The sequence below is a fragment of the Solanum stenotomum genome, chromosome 10, assembly GCF_019186545.1.
Source record: "Solanum stenotomum isolate F172 chromosome 10, ASM1918654v1, whole genome shotgun sequence".
Taxonomy (NCBI): Eukaryota; Viridiplantae; Streptophyta; class Magnoliopsida; order Solanales; family Solanaceae; genus Solanum; species Solanum stenotomum.
In genome coordinates, this window is record NC_064291.1 from 52,376,597 (window position 1) to 52,395,196 (window position 18,600).

The window sequence follows — 18,600 nt, forward strand, 5'->3', positions numbered from 1 at the left end:
AATCGAATCATATATCATATGTTTGAATAAGTAGAAAGTTTAATTATGTGAAAAAACTTAATAGAAGACTTTATTTAGACATATAATGAAAATAACTTAATAGAAGACTTTATTTAGAAATATAATAAAATGAAAACAACTTAATAGAATGAAATATAATAAAAATAAAATCAAAATGACTAGATTTTTTTTTTAAAGGGTAGATTTTTCACAAACATGTGTCTCCACTAGATGGAATATAAATTAATAAACTACATTATCTAAATCTACAAAATATATAATTCCTATATTACCCAAAATGAAGCCACCTACCCTCACATAATTACCAAATTGCCACCTTATCTCTACCTTAAACCTAAATATATTTTTTTTGTTCCTCATTTTATATTGTCCTGTCCTTCCTCCTCTCTCTCTCTCTTTGTAAGCATTTTTTTTTCTTCCTCAAAAAATCAACTTTCTCTCACTATATATCTATATATCTCTATAGTTTCGATTGTAGCAAAAAAAAAAAAAACTTTAATCATATAGGACCTTAATTTCCCCAAAAAATCAGAACCCCAGAATCAGTTCTTGTTCTTCTTGTTGTTGTTTTTCTTGGATCATGTAAAAAAGACCCATTTGGATTTGGATCTTGATTTGGGGATTTGATTGAATTGGGTTTTGATTGGAATTCGGGTTTTTCAGCCATGACCCGTCGATGTTCACATTGTAGTACCAATGGACATAACTCAAGGACTTGTCCTAATAGAGGTGTGAAGTTGTTTGGGGTCCGATTGACTGATGGGTTGATCCGAAAAAGTGCTAGTATGGGTAATTTGACCCATTTTGCTAGTGGAAGTGGAGGTGGTAGTACACCTCTAAACGGTGTCGTTCATGACTCACCTGGTGATACACCTGATCATCCTGCTGTTGGTGGTGGCTCTGCTGATGGTTATGCTTCAGAGGATTTTGTTGCTGGTTCTTCATCTAGCCGTGAAAGGAAGAAAGGTTTGATCTTTTTTGAGTTTTGATAAGTTTTCTTGTTTTGGGTGTTTGTGAAAATTGCATTTTTGTGGTTCTTGATTGTGTTAAATGTTTATAAAGATGATTTTTTTATTTTATTTTATGAATTGTGGTTAAAGTTTCAATTTTTAGAGTTTTGGTGTTTGGTGCTGTTGTTGTTGTAGATGAATGAAAAGAGATATGTTATGAACATGTTTTTTCAAGTTGATGAGTTTAATCTGTAATTTTGTATGTATTGAAGAAAACAAAAGATCTTGGAAGCTTTCTGTTTGGCAAAAGTGGACCTAACTAGTAATTCAATCAAAGAATGTGGTTCTTATTCTTTTTGTTTCTTATTGCAAAACCTTGCCAGTTTATGAATTGGGTTTTTTTCTAAGTTCCTTATTTTTGTATATTTGAGTTAACTCATCTAATTACTCTTGTCGATAGAATGCGATTATGAGTTTTAGGTCAAGTTATTTTATTCGGTCACATTCCTCTTTGGCTCAGTAATTCAGACATAGCATAAAAATGATTGATCATAAAAGGCTTTATTTGAGTTGCTTGAAATTCTAATTTACTATCTTCTGGTGTTGTTTGAATGACTTGTTAGACATCCATTTGACCTGCTCTGTTAAATGAACACTGAGAATTTCGTTGGCATAATGCTTGAGCTCCCTGCAATTTTTTCTCTCTTCTGATGATTTTTACAATGTGAAATGGGTGGAGATTTGTGCATTCTTAACAATCTGTTCTCATTTCTAGAGAGAGAGTGTGTAAGTGGATGAAAGTGACCTGTATTTTCTTTCTTAGCTGTATTAAGCTTTGTAGATTTGCTACTCTTCATCCTTTGCAGAAGCAGTTCTCATTTCGGAAATTTTGATTTTCAAATCATTAAATTTTTCTCCTTTATGGTGGTTATGTTCTTTCAGAAGTGCTGAAGTTGATATAATTCCTCATATTGCTTCTGATGAATTTATATTGCAATTGGTTTTCTAGCTATGTTGGTTCTTGAAATTACTGTTTTGTTTTTGTTTTTGAAACTGGTAACATTGGATCTTGAAATAACTTTAAAATATAATTGCAGGGGTTCCCTGGACTGAGGAGGAGCATAGGATGTTTCTACTTGGTTTGCAAAAACTCGGTAAAGGTGATTGGCGTGGAATTGCTCGTAACTATGTGATCTCTAGAACACCCACCCAGGTGGCAAGCCATGCCCAGAAATATTTCATTAGGCAAAGTAATATGTCAAGGAGAAAAAGACGCTCCAGTCTGTTTGATATTGTTGCTGATGAAGTAAGTAAATTCTCACTTATAGATAATTATAATAATGTGCCCCTTAAAGTTTTATAGACCTTAATTGTCACCATGAAATTGTGAACTTGTTATTTTTCATAAAAGGTGTTGTCTTTTGTTCTATCTTAATGATTCTCTATTACTATAGTTCTCTTGCAAAATTATCATTTTAGTTCTGTTCCATACTGCTATCATCTGCTATGTCAAAGACACACATGCCTGTATGCTCTACCATCATACTTTTGGATTGAATATGTTTCCAGTGAATTTTCTTGTAATGTTTTTTTATTTTTTTCTTTTTGTTAATACCATAGTCGGGGGACACTCCAATGGTATCAAGGGATTTCCTTGCAGATGATCCTGCACAAGCTGAGATGCAAAGCAACAATCTGTTGCCTCCTACTCCTGCTGTGGATGAAGAATGTGAATCAATGGGTTCAGCAGCTTCTGCCAACTCCATCGATGGGGAACATGCTCTTCCTATACCAGAAAGCTCACAATATCAGCATCCACTTGTTTATCCTGCTTATGTTGCTCCATTTTACCCGATGCCTTATCCATGCTGGCCAGGTTACACTGCAGAGCCAGCAATAGCTGAGACCCATGAAGTTCTGAAGCCAACAGCTGTTCATTCAAAGAGTCCAATTAATGTTGATGAGCTGGTTGGTATGTCAAAGCTAAGCTTAGGTGAATCCATTGGTGATGCTGCCAAGCCACCTTCTCTGTCACTAAAGCTGGTCGAGGGCTCCTCTAGGCAGTCAGCTTTCCATGCTAATCCGTCATCTGGTAGCTCAGGCATGAACTCTAGCCACAATCCAATCCATGCAGTTTAGTGGGGTGCATTCACATGATATGTTTCCTGTTAATATATGAAAATGTTCTCTAGTTTGGTTGGTTAGTTATAGTTCTATTTGTTGGGTCGATCTTAATAAGACTGTTTAGGTGTTAACTGCTTAGTTAGCAATACTCATAGCTTTGTAGGCACTCTTGTTTTGAAGTATTCAAGTTGTTGACTTTGAGTCGAAAAATTTCCTTCTCCTGCTTGATATTCTTTTAATTGTTGGTTTAGATTGTCACAACTGTGATTATCGAGATAGTGGAAGTCCATTTTTCCAGCTTAAATTTAAAGAAACAGGGTTTCTTCGTTCTCTGCCTGTTTTCCTAATCTGGCAGCGCACGTAAAAGTTTGTGGAGATGTGAAACTGTAGTTCTGTGGATGAATCGATTATTAAATGAAGTTGTGTGCAAGTAATTTTTAGCCAAGTAATAGTATCAACTTGTCAAAGAGTATGACTAGTACATAATGAAGATAGTAAAGAGGGTGATCCTATCTGAGTTGTATATCTTGATAAGGTGCTACGGAGTCTTCTTGGATCTGAATGTTGGGATCCTATCTTAATATATTCCGGTATAGAAGTTCTGTACTGGGCTGTTGATAAGTTCATGTGGAGAAAGCGAAGGACGAGTTAAAGATACTGGTTTTCTGTCTTTCCTTGTAGGTATGACTCCTGAAGGAACTGAGCAACAGTAAACTGATGCAGCTAATACTATGTCATGCATGCAATTCGAGCCACGCACCAGCTACTGTGCGAATAGAAGGTATGATAGAGAAGGTCGAATGATATTAGAGAGGTCAACAACATTGGACCAAGTTTTGGCGTCGTACTATGCAGAATTTTAGCATGATTGGAAATGTGATGTTGAGAAGTCTTGGAATAGTCAGTGACATGTTTGTTGGATACACATTTTAAGTGGAGATTTAGCTTTCATCTGCTATTTGAGTTTTGCAGAAATCCCATTAGTGTTTAGGAAATGAATGCTGGGATGGAAAGGAAAACCTAGCATTAAATTGGGTGAACTGTGGATGCATTTAAGACACTGAAAAAGTGGTAGTAGAAAAGACGCTAAGTATCTTCTTGCAATATTTGCTATAAGTGAAATAGTCAAGTTGTGCGCAAGCTGAAAAGATGTTATGCGACACTAAAAGATTTATTGAAGTTCATAGTTGGACTTAGTGGAAAGAGTTACTTGGTGAATGTGGCATAGTGGACCCTGTGAAATAATTGAGTTGTGCGCAAGTTGAAAAGATATTATGCGACACACTAAAAGATCTATTGAAGTTCATATATAGTTGTACTCGGTGGATCGAGTTACCTAGTTAATGTGTTGATGGGATAGTGGGCCCTGTGAAATAGTCGAGTTGTGTGGAAGCTAGTTCAGACACTATCGTTATCAAACAAAAAGTTGGTGGGGGATGGTGAGACCTACTAAAAGATCTATTGAAGTGCATAGTTGTACTCGGTGGAAAGAGTTACCTGGTGAATGTGTTGATGAGGATAGTGGGCCCTATGAAATAGTCGAGTTGTGTGGAAGCAAGTTCAGTGGGACCTCTGAAATAGTCGAGCTGTATGGAAGCAATGTTGTATCTGTAGTTATGGATCATCTATATGAGAAAAGCTTAAGCTGTGAAATAGAGAATTAAATCCCCTCTAACCAAAGATTAGATATGTAGGTGCTTACTATTAAATTATCATTGCTTGTTTACTTAATTTTCACTATATTGTTTGATTCTAGAGAAGTACTTTTCAATATTTCTTGAACAATTCCACTAAAATGTGACCTTATATATAATTGATTACATGCAAAAAAATGAGTTCATATTAAAGTACCATCTACAATTCAAAACTTTAAGATTTAATACTTATATTTTTCTTCAATGAATATCATTCAAGATACAGTAATATTTTTTTCGATTCGTGTTATCGGTTTTGATTTGAACAGCCCATATTTAGAAATGTAAGTCGGTTGGACTAGAGATGTGTTAAAATGGACTGGCCCAACAGAACTCACGTGGGCTATAGATTTTATATGTCCAATCCAATATTACTCCAACCACAATCATTTGCAAGGTTGAGTTGCTCATTGGAGATTTGTCCATGAATATAATTTTAGAGGCGTCAAATAGGTGGGTTGAACTGAATTTAGGCGAGTTAAAATGGATTGAGTTAATTAATTTTGCACCTCTAAAGCTAACTACGATAAACTCTTATTCATTCTGTTGCGTCTGCCATTAAAGTTCAAACATAGTCCACGTTAATAATTTCTTTCAATCGTATATCTAGTAGACTAACACTTTGTTTGAATGGTTGTGTACTTGCTTACTAATATATCGACAGTATGTTTGCACATGAGCGTGTGATCTATTGGTCATTGAAGTGTGAGTTGAGAATCATGAAGTCTCATAGAAAGTACTTGTAGAATTAGTGAAGGTGCATGCAAACTGATTCTATATTGGAGTTATAAAAAAAAGTCATATACTCTCTTTGTTTCATTTTCTTGGTCTTACTTTTTGTTTTAGTTTGTTTGAAATGATTGTTTCTATTATTTTTTTACTACTTTTTTATTCTAGCTTTTCTATTTGAGAAGTTTAAAACCACAAGATTAAATGACATTTTGATAAATTTTACGTCTCTCAAAGATCATAAGATTCAAAAAGTTCTTTTTATCAAGTAAAACTTGGATATATAAACGAGAAGAAATCACCAAAAAAAATTGGGCAAAATATTATCATCATAGAGTTTTGAGTTTGGCATTATGTCAACTTCTCATGTTTTTAGTGATGATAAATAAGTCGGTCTTCCTATGACATTGCTTTAAATACGATTCTTAAAGGTCCCCAAAATAGTATAATTTCCCGTTTTATATTAGTTGATCATTTTTGTAAAATATTTATTTTATATTAATTCTCTATTTTACTAAATAAAAAAAGTATTAATTAAAGTTTTTCTACATTATCCTTACAATTAATTCTTTTTGAAAGTATTCACATCTATTTATAAACAAACAATTCCCAAGAAATCTTTTCTTATTGATAATTTCTTGATATATATATATATATATAAGGGAAAAGTTCAAAAATACCTTTAACGTATAGAAAATGGCTCAAAAATGTCCTTCCATCCACCTATTTGAATAAAAAATACCCTTAAGGTTAAGTTTAAGCCTAAAATTACCCTTCCTTTTAACAGAAGCTGATATGGCATAAATGGTTTTTAAAAATTAATTATGTGGCATTATTTTTATTTATACACATGCAATTAACTAAATCCAATTTTTTTCACAATCATACCCATTAACCCAAACCCATTTCTAATTAAAAGACCCAATACTTTCTTCATTTTCCTTCTCCAAAATTATTTGGATGAATTAATAAAGTACTGATTTTCAAGATGTGTTGAATTTTACTTGGTTTTCAATATTAAAACAAGTTAACATCAGTCCCGTTTTCTAGCAAAGCCTTGCCTTGTACATTATATTTGTCCCACTGACTCTCAAAATGTAAGCAGTGTTTCTAATTCGAGTTCTCTTTCTCCATCAACGTTACTAATTCACCTGTTTTCTACTCTATATGCACTTGGATGCTTCTGATAACTTGTCGACAAGTCAGATTCTGCCGATGATTGAGAATTTTCGCTTTTTGACTTGGATACTTTTGATAATTGTCGCCATCTCCATGCTTTTGTTTTCTTAAACAAGTTCATGACCTTAACCAGTTATACTCTTCCGAGGATATCTACAAAAGGAACCCCAATTACTAACAAAAAAATTTGTTGGTAAATTGATCAAATTGGTTGACAAATTGAGTTATCAACCAAATGCCAACTTATATTAATCCGTTGCTAAAAGGCTCGTCGGTAAATATTACCAACCGATTTTAATTTGTTGGTAAACTTACCAACCAAAAATCAGTTGGTAAACACCTAAAGATGTTGTTACAAAATTTTGAAACATGGCCTTGAAATTTCCGTTGGTAAATTCACCAACTAATTTTCGGTTAGTATATCGTTAGTGCTTTTACTAACGAATTGAAAAGGAGTTAGTAAAAAAAATTTCTTCATTATTCGATTCCGTTGGTAATTGGTTGGCAATTTTAGTAACAAAAAAATTATGTTGGTAATTTACCAATAAATTTTAAATACTTTTTTTTTGGTTTTCCATCCGGTATCGGATACCCACATTGGAGCCTGACTAAATCCGGATTCACGCTGGGAAGTTCCACATTGGGGGGTAAAGAGCTACCTAACAAATTAAAGGCGACAACGTACCCAAGGGGAATTGAACCTGAGACCTCTTGGTTAAGGATGAAGGAATACTTACCACTCCACCACAACCCCTGTTGGTAATTAATTTTAAATACGTTAGTATGATTATTTGCTTTTCTAATAAATTTACTAATTGATTGTTAGTTTGTTGGTAATATATCATTCAAGTTCAATGTTAGGTTAGTAATTGATTGACAATATCTTCAAAATATTATTAACTAAATGATTATTCAATAGTAGAATATTTATTAATTTATTGCATTTAAAAATCTAAGAGCACGAATATAAATTCAAAAATATTAATATCAATTTTATAATTCATATTTGAATGAAACAATGCAAAATCTATGATAACAAGTTAAATTAATCTCAATATGACACATATCATTGTATCAAAAAAATTAATTTGAGCACGTTTACCAAAAATATTGACCAAATCTAAATTTTGGCCAAAGCATAAAAGTTAAAATGCCTTGCAACACAAACTGAAAATGAAAGCCTCAAAATCTGAACCAACCATCCTATTAGATATAAAAATGACCTTCTGAAGCTAATCGCGCTGATGGAATTCTCATCAGAGCACGTTTACAAAAAATGCTAAGCAAAGTCAAATTTTGGCCAAAAGTTAAAAGTTAAAACACCTAACGGTACAAACTGAATATGAAAACCTCAAAATCCAAACAAACCATCCTATAAGACGAAAAAATTATCTTCCAGAGCAAATCGCGCTGATGAAATTCAAATTTGAGCATGTTTCCCAAAAAAATTGACCTAATTCAAATTTTAGCCAAAAGTTAAAACGCTTAACGACACAAACTGAAAATAAAAGTCTCAAAACCCGAACCAACCATCCTATGAGACCAAAACTGAACTTATATGGCTAATCGCGGTGACAAAATTTCAATTCAAGCACTATTACCAAAAATATTGACTAAAGTGAAATTTTGGTCAAAACTTAAAAGTTTAAAATGCCTAACGGCGCAAACTAAAAATGGAAGCCTCAAAACCCAAACCCTCTATCTTATTACATAAAAAATGACCTTCCGCATCTAATTGCACTTGCAAAATTCTCATATGAGCACGTTTATAAAATATATAGACCAAAGTTAAATTTTGGCCAAAATTTATAAGTTAAAACTCCTAACGGCACACACTAAAAATGAAAGCCTCAAAACCTGAACCAACCATTCTATTAGATAAAAAATGACCTTTGGAGTTAATTACGCTGATGGAATTTTCATCTGAGCACGTTCACAAAAATATTGACCAAAGTCAAATTTTGAGAAAAGCATAAGATTTAAAACACCTAACGGCACAAACAAAAAATGGAAGCCTCAAAGCTTGAACTAGCCTTCCTGTTAGATCAAAAATGACCTTTCGAAGCTAATGACACTTAAAGAGTTCTTATCTGAGCACGTTTACCACAAATATTGACCAAAGTCAAATTTTGGCTAAAAGTTAAAACACCTAACGATACAAACTGAATATGAAAACCTGAACACTAGACGTTGATTTACCAAAAAATTTAACTTCAATTGGTAAATTTACCAACTATTCAAATATAAGTTAGTAGTTAATAATTTACCAATAAATTTTATCACAGTTGGTAATAATTACTATTCAACTAAACATTCATATGTAATATTACCAACTAATAATTAATATATTGGTAAATTTTATCAATGGATTAATGATCGGTTGGTATATTACCAACTATTTTAATGATGTTAGTAATTTGCTAACTACAATCTTTATTCGTTGGCAAAATTTCTAACTAATTGGATATTGGTTGCAAGTTTACCAACAAATTACATTTTGTTACTAATTTACCAACACATTTATATTTGGTTGGTAAATTTAGCAACACAATCTTGTCGTTGGTAAATGTTTGGTTAGTTATTCATTGGTAATATGTTAATAAATTATATAAACAATTTTTTTGTCATATTTACCAACTGATATATACTTCGTTGGTAATATTACCAACAAAAGGTGTGCGTTAGTAATATTTCAGTTGGTAATCCATTGATAGAATGTTGCTAAATTTGGCACCATTTTTTCCCGCCGTATTTACCAACTAAAATACTTAGTTAGTAAGATTTTGGTTAGTAATCTGTTATAATTTCGTTGTTAAGTTTTAAAATATAATTCAGTTAGAAATATGTTGGTAATTTGTTAGTAGAATACTAACCAACTTAAGTTGTTAGTAAATAAGTTGGTAATTTGGGGTTTTTTTGTAGCGATGATGCCCAACATTTTATTAATTCACCAAATAATTTTGGAAAAGGAAGATGAACAAAGTGTTGGGTTTGGGTTAATGAGTATCATTGTGAATGAAATTGGATCTAATTAATTACACGTGGACCAATAAAATAATGCCACATATTTAATTAAAAGAATTTTTTATGCCACATCAGTTTCTATTAAAAAAAAGGGGGTAATTTTAGGCTCAAATTTAACCTTTAAGGGTATTTTTTTATCCAAATAGATGGATGAAAGGGCATTTTTTATCCAATAGGTGAAATGAGGATATTTTTGAGCCATTTCCAATACGTTAAGGGCATCTTTTTTTTACCCTTTTTCGTATATAAATGATATATTAAAGGGAAAAGGGTAAAAAATAGCCCTCAACTTTGGTTTATTGTTTGACTTTGCCCTTGCCGTTAAACGAAAGTTAATTTTACCCCTACCGTTACTAATTTCACCATATATACCCCTCATTTGACGGAAAGTCCCAAATTAACCCGAGTTTTTAACAACGACCCATTCTCCATTTTAAACCCAATCCCCCGACCCATATAACTCATTCTCTCAAATTAACCTGAATCCTCCATTGAAGCCCTGTCAACTACTTCAAACAATCATCAATCTCCTCTCTTCGTCCCCTAAATCCTCTCTCCGATCCTACCTTCCTCACCTCACTCCTCCTATTATCCACTCCTACCCAAATCATCACTCTCTTCTCTTCACCTCTTAAGAAATTGACCAACAGAAAACATAACTGTTGTGCATAATTCTTCCAAGTTTCTTAACACAGTTATGCCATCTGGAGATGTCGAAAACAAATTCCACTATAAGGTTTTCAGGAACAAAGCATGAAGTAACTGAAGCACTTCCAATACTTGAATTGCTGCTGTAACATTGTCTATACATCCACCAGCACCCTAAAAGTGAACCAATACGATCACATTATGAAAGAGTCAATCCAAAATTTAAAGTTAGTTGCTTCATAGCATCTCTTTTTGACAATGAAAGTTGACTTAAAATAGATAAAATGAATTAAAACATCAAAAACATATATAATTGGAATCGAATACACAGATCAATTTTTATACAGTATTAACTATAAAAGCTTCTATTTCTTCTTTTCTCACGTCTAGATCTTGACAAGGATGAAGCTATTTATACATATTTCAAGAGAGACCTTTTGGAGAACGAAAGCGGCAGCGAGAAACGCTCATTTTTGCTGAACAGAGAACTTTCTCATTCGACGGCGAGTGATATCCAACGCTGACCTGTACGACGACGAAGAATGTCGAAGTCGGAGTTAGGTGAGGAAGGTAGGATTGGAGAGAAGATTTGGGGACGAAGAAAGGAGATTGGTGATTGTTTGAACTAGTTGACAGGGCTTCAATGGAGGATTTGGGTTAATTTGAGAGAATGGGTAAAAGGGGAATGGGTTATACGGGTCGGACATTGGGTTTAAAATGGAGAATGGGTCATTTTTAAGAATTCGGGTTAATTTCAGTCAATTTGGAAATTTTCATCAAATAAAAGGTATATATGATGAAATTAGTAACGATTAGGGTAAAATTAACTTTAATTTAATAATAAAGACAAAATCAACTAATAAATTTAAATTGAGGGATATTTTTGACCCTATTCCCTATATTAAACAGAAGGAATGTTACTAAAAAGCAGGCTGGAAGAGGCTTTAAGTGGACGTCATAGTCTGTCAATGTGTTGGACCATTTTTTCCTTGAGATTTCCTTATTATCTTTCGTGTGAATTCCACGGAGTCAAAAGCAAATGTTATACTATTATATATTGCCAAATAGTCAATCCTAGTTTCATTTTCAAAGTTTTAAGTACCTTTTTTTTTGTCCCTTAGTTGTCATTTTTTTTCCCCTATAATAGGATCTTTAAGAAACTATAAATTAAAAGTAATTTTTTTTATTAGTTTATCTTTAACTTCTTTTTTTTTCAATGTAATTCATAATTTTTACTTTCAATAACAATAGTTTTATGGAAAATCAAAGTAAAAGTTACTCCTTATGTCCAATTTACGCGACACACTGTCTTTTTAGTTGATTTTTAAAAAAGAATGATATATTTTTATATTTTGTGATAATTTAACTTTAAAATACTCATATTTCCTTTAAATGAGATGATTTATAGTCGCACAAATATTTATAAGTTGTTTTAGACTATAATTTCAAATTTCATTCTAAACTCCATACCAAGTCAAATAACATCACATAAATTGAGATGGAAATGCCAATTAATTCTATCTTAATTTTATAAATTAATAAATATTTTGGGTGACATTTTAAATCAAAATGACAAGTGCTCCCTCCGTTCCTATTTATATGTCGTCATTTTAGATTTCATGTCCCTTAAGAAACTATGTAAGTTACTATTGTACTCTTATTTAGTGTTCTCTTGAAGTCAAATTTTCAATAAATGAACATAAATTAATTTATTTTGATTAATAAATTGGCCAATAAACATGAATTAATCATTTAGTACTCTTATATTGATTAAATTTATATTTTCAAGGCTAATAACTCTTAAGATTAAAATAGAAAGAATAGTGTTATTTATGTACTGATTTTATAAAATGACAAGTATTAAGTAACATCTATTTTACTTAGTAAGAATATGAGTCTGAAGGAGTAGTAACTACTAGCTAGAGTTGGACAGGAGTTTGTATTTATTAATGATATATATATATAAAATAAAATATCTTCAGACCAGACAAAATTAAGTTGATGGCAACTTTTCAATTTTGTTGGCAATTAAACCGGCTGGCTTTCGAATGTATTTTTCCTACTTTGAACAATTCGATGTTTATTTTTTCTTCTTATTTTCCTCCAAATAATTACTTGTACTACTGGTTGAATTAGTGGTCACAACAGAAGTGACACGTAATTAAATGAAGTACTTATAATTCATTGTGTTGGCTGAATTTAATTGGACCATATAAAAGATTCGTGGACCACACGGCCAAATCGTGTTTACCAAACTTGGAAATTATGATGCAGCGAAACTGATTGCAAAAGAGGGAAAGTTGGCCACATTAAAATCCACATATGTACAATGGATTAGGAGTTAAAGGAAGAAAGACTTAAAAATACTCCACTAAATTAAACGACCCCAAAGGAATTTCCTATTTGTCATTGTTAGGTATGTCATTAGTATTGACATCACTATTGTATTGAAATTTCAAAGGACGATGGAGAGGCTGAAATGAGAAGGCTTTACGAAATGTAAGAAATCATATATATTTACAGAGATTAGCTCTTTCGTTGTTAATTATTTGAGACTTCAAAACCCATTATTGATAATGAATCATACTTAGATATATAAATATTATCTCCTTTTACCAAAATAAATAAATAAATATAGGAACAAACCAAGGAAATTCAATATGAACTATATATATACTTAAAAAAGATTAATTTCTGAACTTGCATACAGATGTAATTTTTCGACAAAAGAGATGCACCACTCTAGTCTTTTAACAAATTACAAGATTATATCCAAGTCCAAAATCTAAACAATAATGAACCAAAAAAATAAAAGAAGTGAAACATGAAGAAAAATCCGAAGCGACCCAAAATATATATGTGAATACTTAGCTTGAAGAAGTATGATTCAAATAGGAATTATATATGGGGTTCTACTTGAGTAATTCATGAGTTTATGAAAAAGCCAGTTTAATCGTTCGTTGAGTCGTATGGTATAAAGCAAAAGAAAAGTAGAGTACAAAATAGAGAGAGAGTAGAAAAACAGGCTGAGTGAAGGGAAAAGGACTGATGAGTAAGATGCCAATGTCAGTGGTCCAAATATGGAACCTACAAATTGAACTATTTTAACGTAGTTTGAATAACGATGACGATGGTTTGAAGAAGGAATTAATCTCAACTGAGCATCGTAGGAAAAACAGTAAATGAGGAAACTCGTGATAGCCAAATACATCTTTAGAGGGTGGATTTCAAACGGAGATTTATAATTACTTGCTTGATACATGAGCTGTATAAGCTCAATCATCGCGGGGAAAATGAAAGCAACTAGTACATTTACGCGATGAGGAGAAGGCCGAGGAGATGCAATGAAACTCATGTATTGAGACTCTTGAGAATAATAACTTGTCATGTTGATGTAGGTGAAATTGAGTTGCCCAATATTATTGGAGTAATTTTCGCGGTGGTGGTGGTGGTACCAGCTACGAGAAACTGATGTTATTGTACTACCAACAGCCTGCGCCATTGAAATTTGAATTAATTATTACGTACCTCACACAACTGAAGGAGAAGGAGGAGGAGTTAGTAAAAGATATATGTTATACTCCATATGCAGTACTCATTTATATATGTGTGACGGATACAATACATATTTGACTGTATATAATTATAAGTCAACACATACGTACAAACCGTGTGCTACATATAATGGCAACAATAATTGTTGTCTCAGAAGCCGTTTTTTTGCTTCTTCTTTTACACTGATCTATTTCATATAGATCTCTGACTTTGATCAATATACATGTACATACTTCACTTGTCTGATTGTTTATCGATCTCATCTTAAAAAATCTTTTTGTCTCAAGATGAATTCTGAACCCTCGGAATGGTTGAGTCAATCTTTAGTCTTGTGTTGAAAGAATTCGAAATTTATATATGTACATTAAAAAGAATACGGGAGATTTCGCTTTCCGATCGTCTGCTATTTGAGATTTAGCTTATCAAAGTGAATTATATTCTAGGAGGGAATTGAAGCCTAGCAGTAGAATTCAAATTTTAAGGTCTGCTTTGAAGATACTGAAGTAATGGCACTATTAATTAGTTGATCATTTTTCCTTTTGATACACGTATTAAGAAATTATAAATGAGAAAATAAGTTTACTAATTCACCCTTTGAAAAAAATTTCGAACAAAAGAAGTGAACACTTTCGAAAACAATTACTAATTACAAAAGTAATATAAGAAAATTTTAATTAATGTTTTCTTGATAGATGGACAATTTATAATATAAGATAACTATTTTTAGTAAGATGATCAACTAATATGGGATGAAGAGAGTACAAAATACTCACTTCGTTCATTTTTACTTGGCACACCCATTAAGAAAACAATTAAAAATAAAAATTTATTTTACAAATAAATGACAAGTAAAACCGAACGGAGAGAGTATATCTATAACAAACTACTTTGTTTCATTTTAGAAGTGCAAGACAAAATTAATTATTGTCTTCCTATTTAATAAATAATATAATTATTCTTGAAGACTATGTACAAACACCTTAATTATTGCATTTAACTAAAGCAAATATTCAATAAAAAAGCAAGAAATTATATGTTTTAAATATAAATAAGGATAATATAGTCAATCACCCCACTTAACAAATATTTTTTCAAGGAACATATAAATGAAAAATAGGATAAAAGATGTCATATTCTTGCAGTACCAGTCACTGAAGTAGATCTAGTTATTATTCATATATGCCTGAAATTAGTCAGTGTCAGTAGAATGGGAATGACTGAAATTAATGTAGCCAGCCAAAACTGTACACACATGTAGATATATAAATGTGTGTATAATGTATTGACAAATCATTATGTATGTGCTTAGAAAAAACTTGCGTCTTGCTGACGTGCAAAGCTTTTTGGAGTTAGGATAGAAATATTCGATACCTATATATGTTTGTGAAGATAATATGTATTTAGTGAAATATTTAAGTTATGTGTAAAGCTAATTAAAACACTAACGATATTAAATAAAAATGAGCTATATATGAAGTTCTAGATGAAGACGCTTAACATTAAAGATGAAGGGTTTAATAGGATACGAAAGTTAAAAAATTAAAGGATTTTGCAACATATAAGTCAAATATATATTCAGTATCAAAAGTGTATACTATATTATCAATTTAAACGAGTGGTATTGAGAGTTCAGGTATCTTTTCATCTTATAATATAAAGAGAGAAGTATTGAAAACACTCTTAAACTAGATGTGAATTATTAGTTTCATTCTCAAACTATTGACAACTTTAAAAACACCTTTTTCACTTGACTAACTGAACTTAAATACACCCCTGATTTTACACCATGAGTGAAATACACCCCTAAATTCTCGCCAAATTTAGGGGTGTTTTCAACACTTTTCTCAGCTTTTTACTAAGAACTACATGTCATACAAGAGTTTGAGACAACTTGTGTAACACTCCAGAAAATTTTTCGAATTGAGACTCGAACCGTTCTTTGTAGTGAGTGAGTTTTTGCAAGGAATTTAAAATTTCTTAAGTTTTAAGATCACTAGATGTAGCACCTTGAGTTCCAAAAAGAATTAAATTGGAAATAGCAAAATTTGAAAATTTGCAAGTTAAGCTAGGTATGAGTTTTGGGTCAACTTCAAACGACCATAACTCCTAGCTCAGGGTCAGTTGGGTGTGCTACCAGATATCTGACTCCTAACACGGACCTCACTGCCTGGTGGAAAATAATTCTGACTCCCAGCTCGTTTTATTTATTTCTTTAGGGGTATTTTAGTCCTAAAACCCCTTAGGAGGTCATCTAAATTGCCCTAAACGAATAGAAAATCAGTTTTCACAAATCAAACCCTCTCATTCACTCCAAAGATTCTATGCTCAAGAAAATCAAGAAAAGCTAAGGTCTAGGGTTCTTCTTTCCAGATTTTTCCTTCAAGTTCTTCAAGAAGATGATTCTAAGGGGTATGTAAGCTTCCATAGTGTTGGGTTTGTTCACCCACACGCCAATCATGTTAATTTCAGCATTAAATTCATTCTAGAAAGTTGAAGCTTTGACGTTCTTGTTATGTATTCATGAAATTGCTTTCATTCTTGAATTGAGATGAGATTGAGGAGTTCTTGAGGTTATTATGTCAATTTATAGAGTTGTTAGAGTTAGATTCTTGTGTTCATGTGCTGGGTATCTAAATCTAAAGCGAGATTAAGAAAAAGAATCGAAGTTAGGCGAATTGGGGTTAGAAAACGAAGAAGAAATTTCGTCGGTCGAAATCTAGAACCCCCTCTGCGTCGCGCAGCCACTTCCCAGATTTGAGAATTTTTGTTTCGCATCGCGGAGCTGACACGAGGTGTTCTGCCTCAAAATATGTTTTCGAAACCAAATTTTAAAAGCCTCTCCGCGTCGCAGACCCACTCTCAAATATTGGTTTTTAGTCTTTTCTAATGTTTAACTATCTAAAATCATTCCTAAACATCATGAGACCTTTCGTATCACAAATCACAACCTTGAATTCATAAATCACATTCAAGGTAGAGTTGAGAGTCAAGTCTTGAGAGTTCTTTCGAACATTTTTTCAGAAAATCCCATTTTGTCTTTTTGAGGAGTCTTCTACAAATTCTAATAACTTGTTTCAAGGCTCGAGCAAGTGAGTATGAGAGTGAGAATAATGTATTCATGAGTCTACCTTGTCACCATGAGATTTTTCATATCAGGAACCATAACTCTTGAATTCATAATTCACATTCAAGAGAGAGTTAAAAGTAGAGTTCAAAAAAGCCTTTGAGTTAAATTGTGAATCCTTTGAAATCAACTATTGAATTAAACTAAGTTTTGAGGAAGTAAGTAAGAGAATGAGAAGAGTTGTATACATGAGTTCCATGTCGTTATTTGACTCTTGAGTCGAGTCGTTCATTCTCATAACTTCCGCATGAACCCCATCAGTTGAGTACCTTTGAGAGGAGTAGTATCTTCAAGTTCTAAGTCTTGAGTATTGAGTTCCTAATCCCCTTTGAGATTATATTTCTAATCATGGGACTATTACATGTTACCCATGAAGTCCTTGAGTTGAATTGTTCATGCCCATAATTTCGCATGAATCCTATAAGTCGAACAGTCTTGAGATGAGAAGTATCTTTGAGTCTTTAAGTTGAGTAATTCATGCTCATAAATCCGCATGAACCCTCTGAGTTGAGTATTCTTGAAATGAGTAGTATCATTGACTTCTTGAGTTTTGGAGTTTTTGAGTTCCGAGTATTGAGTTCTATCTATGGTTATTAAAAACTTGCATTGAGTCTTTCACATCCATAAATCGGCATGACCATATTTTTAAGAAGTCTTTTACAAACCTTATAACCTTGTTTAAAGACTTAAGTTTTGAGTTCAGTAAAGAGTAAAGTTGAAGTTCATTTCTTCAAAAGTATATGGGGACTAAGTAATCCCAAAGAGATTTAAAATGTTTTCACATTTAAATAAGAACGGAAACTGAGATTTCCAAAGAGCCTTCGGGCTAGTTTTCAGAAAAGAGTAAATGCTTTCTTAATTAACAAGCAGGGAAACTGAGATTTTCAAGATAGCCTTTGAGCTAAGTTTTTGAGCACTAATCTCAAATCACAGAAGAAGTTTGTTTTTAAAACATAAGAGCTAGTATATTTTGGGAGTAATATTGAGCACCGAATTGGGGGCGAGCATGAGTTCAGATAACTCACGTCTCCATAAAACCATGTAACCATTATGGGCAGAAAAGGGTCATACTTTTTATATGAATTCTTTTCACATAGACTAGTGGATCCACTTAGTAGTTCAAGTCTTATACCTTTGGCCGGGTATAGGATGTGCTGGCAGCGTGAGGAAGATCGTTATATCATCACTATAGCTCTTAAGTGATGGTTGTCGGTTAGAGAAACTCCTACAGCAGTAATTGCATGGTTCCTCAAGGGGTTCTGCTTAGTATGAATAAGGGTATGAGACTTCATTCATGCATTGCACAAGTAGACTTTGAAAGGGATCATGGTGTGTCTTTTATGATAATACTTTATTATATAAGTAAAGTTGAGTTTGTTATTGCATTTTCTTTAACGAACTAAGTTGCTTTTACTATTTTAAAAGCTTTCATTATATTGCATGTGTATTGTTGCTTTATCCAGAGTCGAGTACCCAGAGTCGAGTATCTAATCTTTGAGTTGAGTATCTTATCCTTGAGTTTAGTATCTAATCTTTGAGTTGAGTATCTAAT

At 32.5% G+C, this 18,600-nt stretch overlaps 1 protein-coding gene across 1 annotated transcript; it reads left to right on the forward strand.

Annotated features, from left to right (window-relative positions):
- The first annotated feature begins 413 nt into the window (after positions 1–413).
- LOC125841271 (transcription factor KUA1) lies at positions 414–3,305 on the forward strand. Its single transcript, XM_049520366.1, has 3 exons — positions 414–987; positions 2,069–2,277; positions 2,592–3,305. The coding sequence occupies exons 1-3, from the start codon at positions 687–689 to the stop codon at positions 3,108–3,110; spliced, it is 1,029 nt and encodes a 342-aa protein (XP_049376323.1). The 5' UTR covers positions 414–686; the 3' UTR covers positions 3,111–3,305.
- The last annotated feature ends 15,295 nt before the right edge of the window (positions 3,306–18,600 follow it).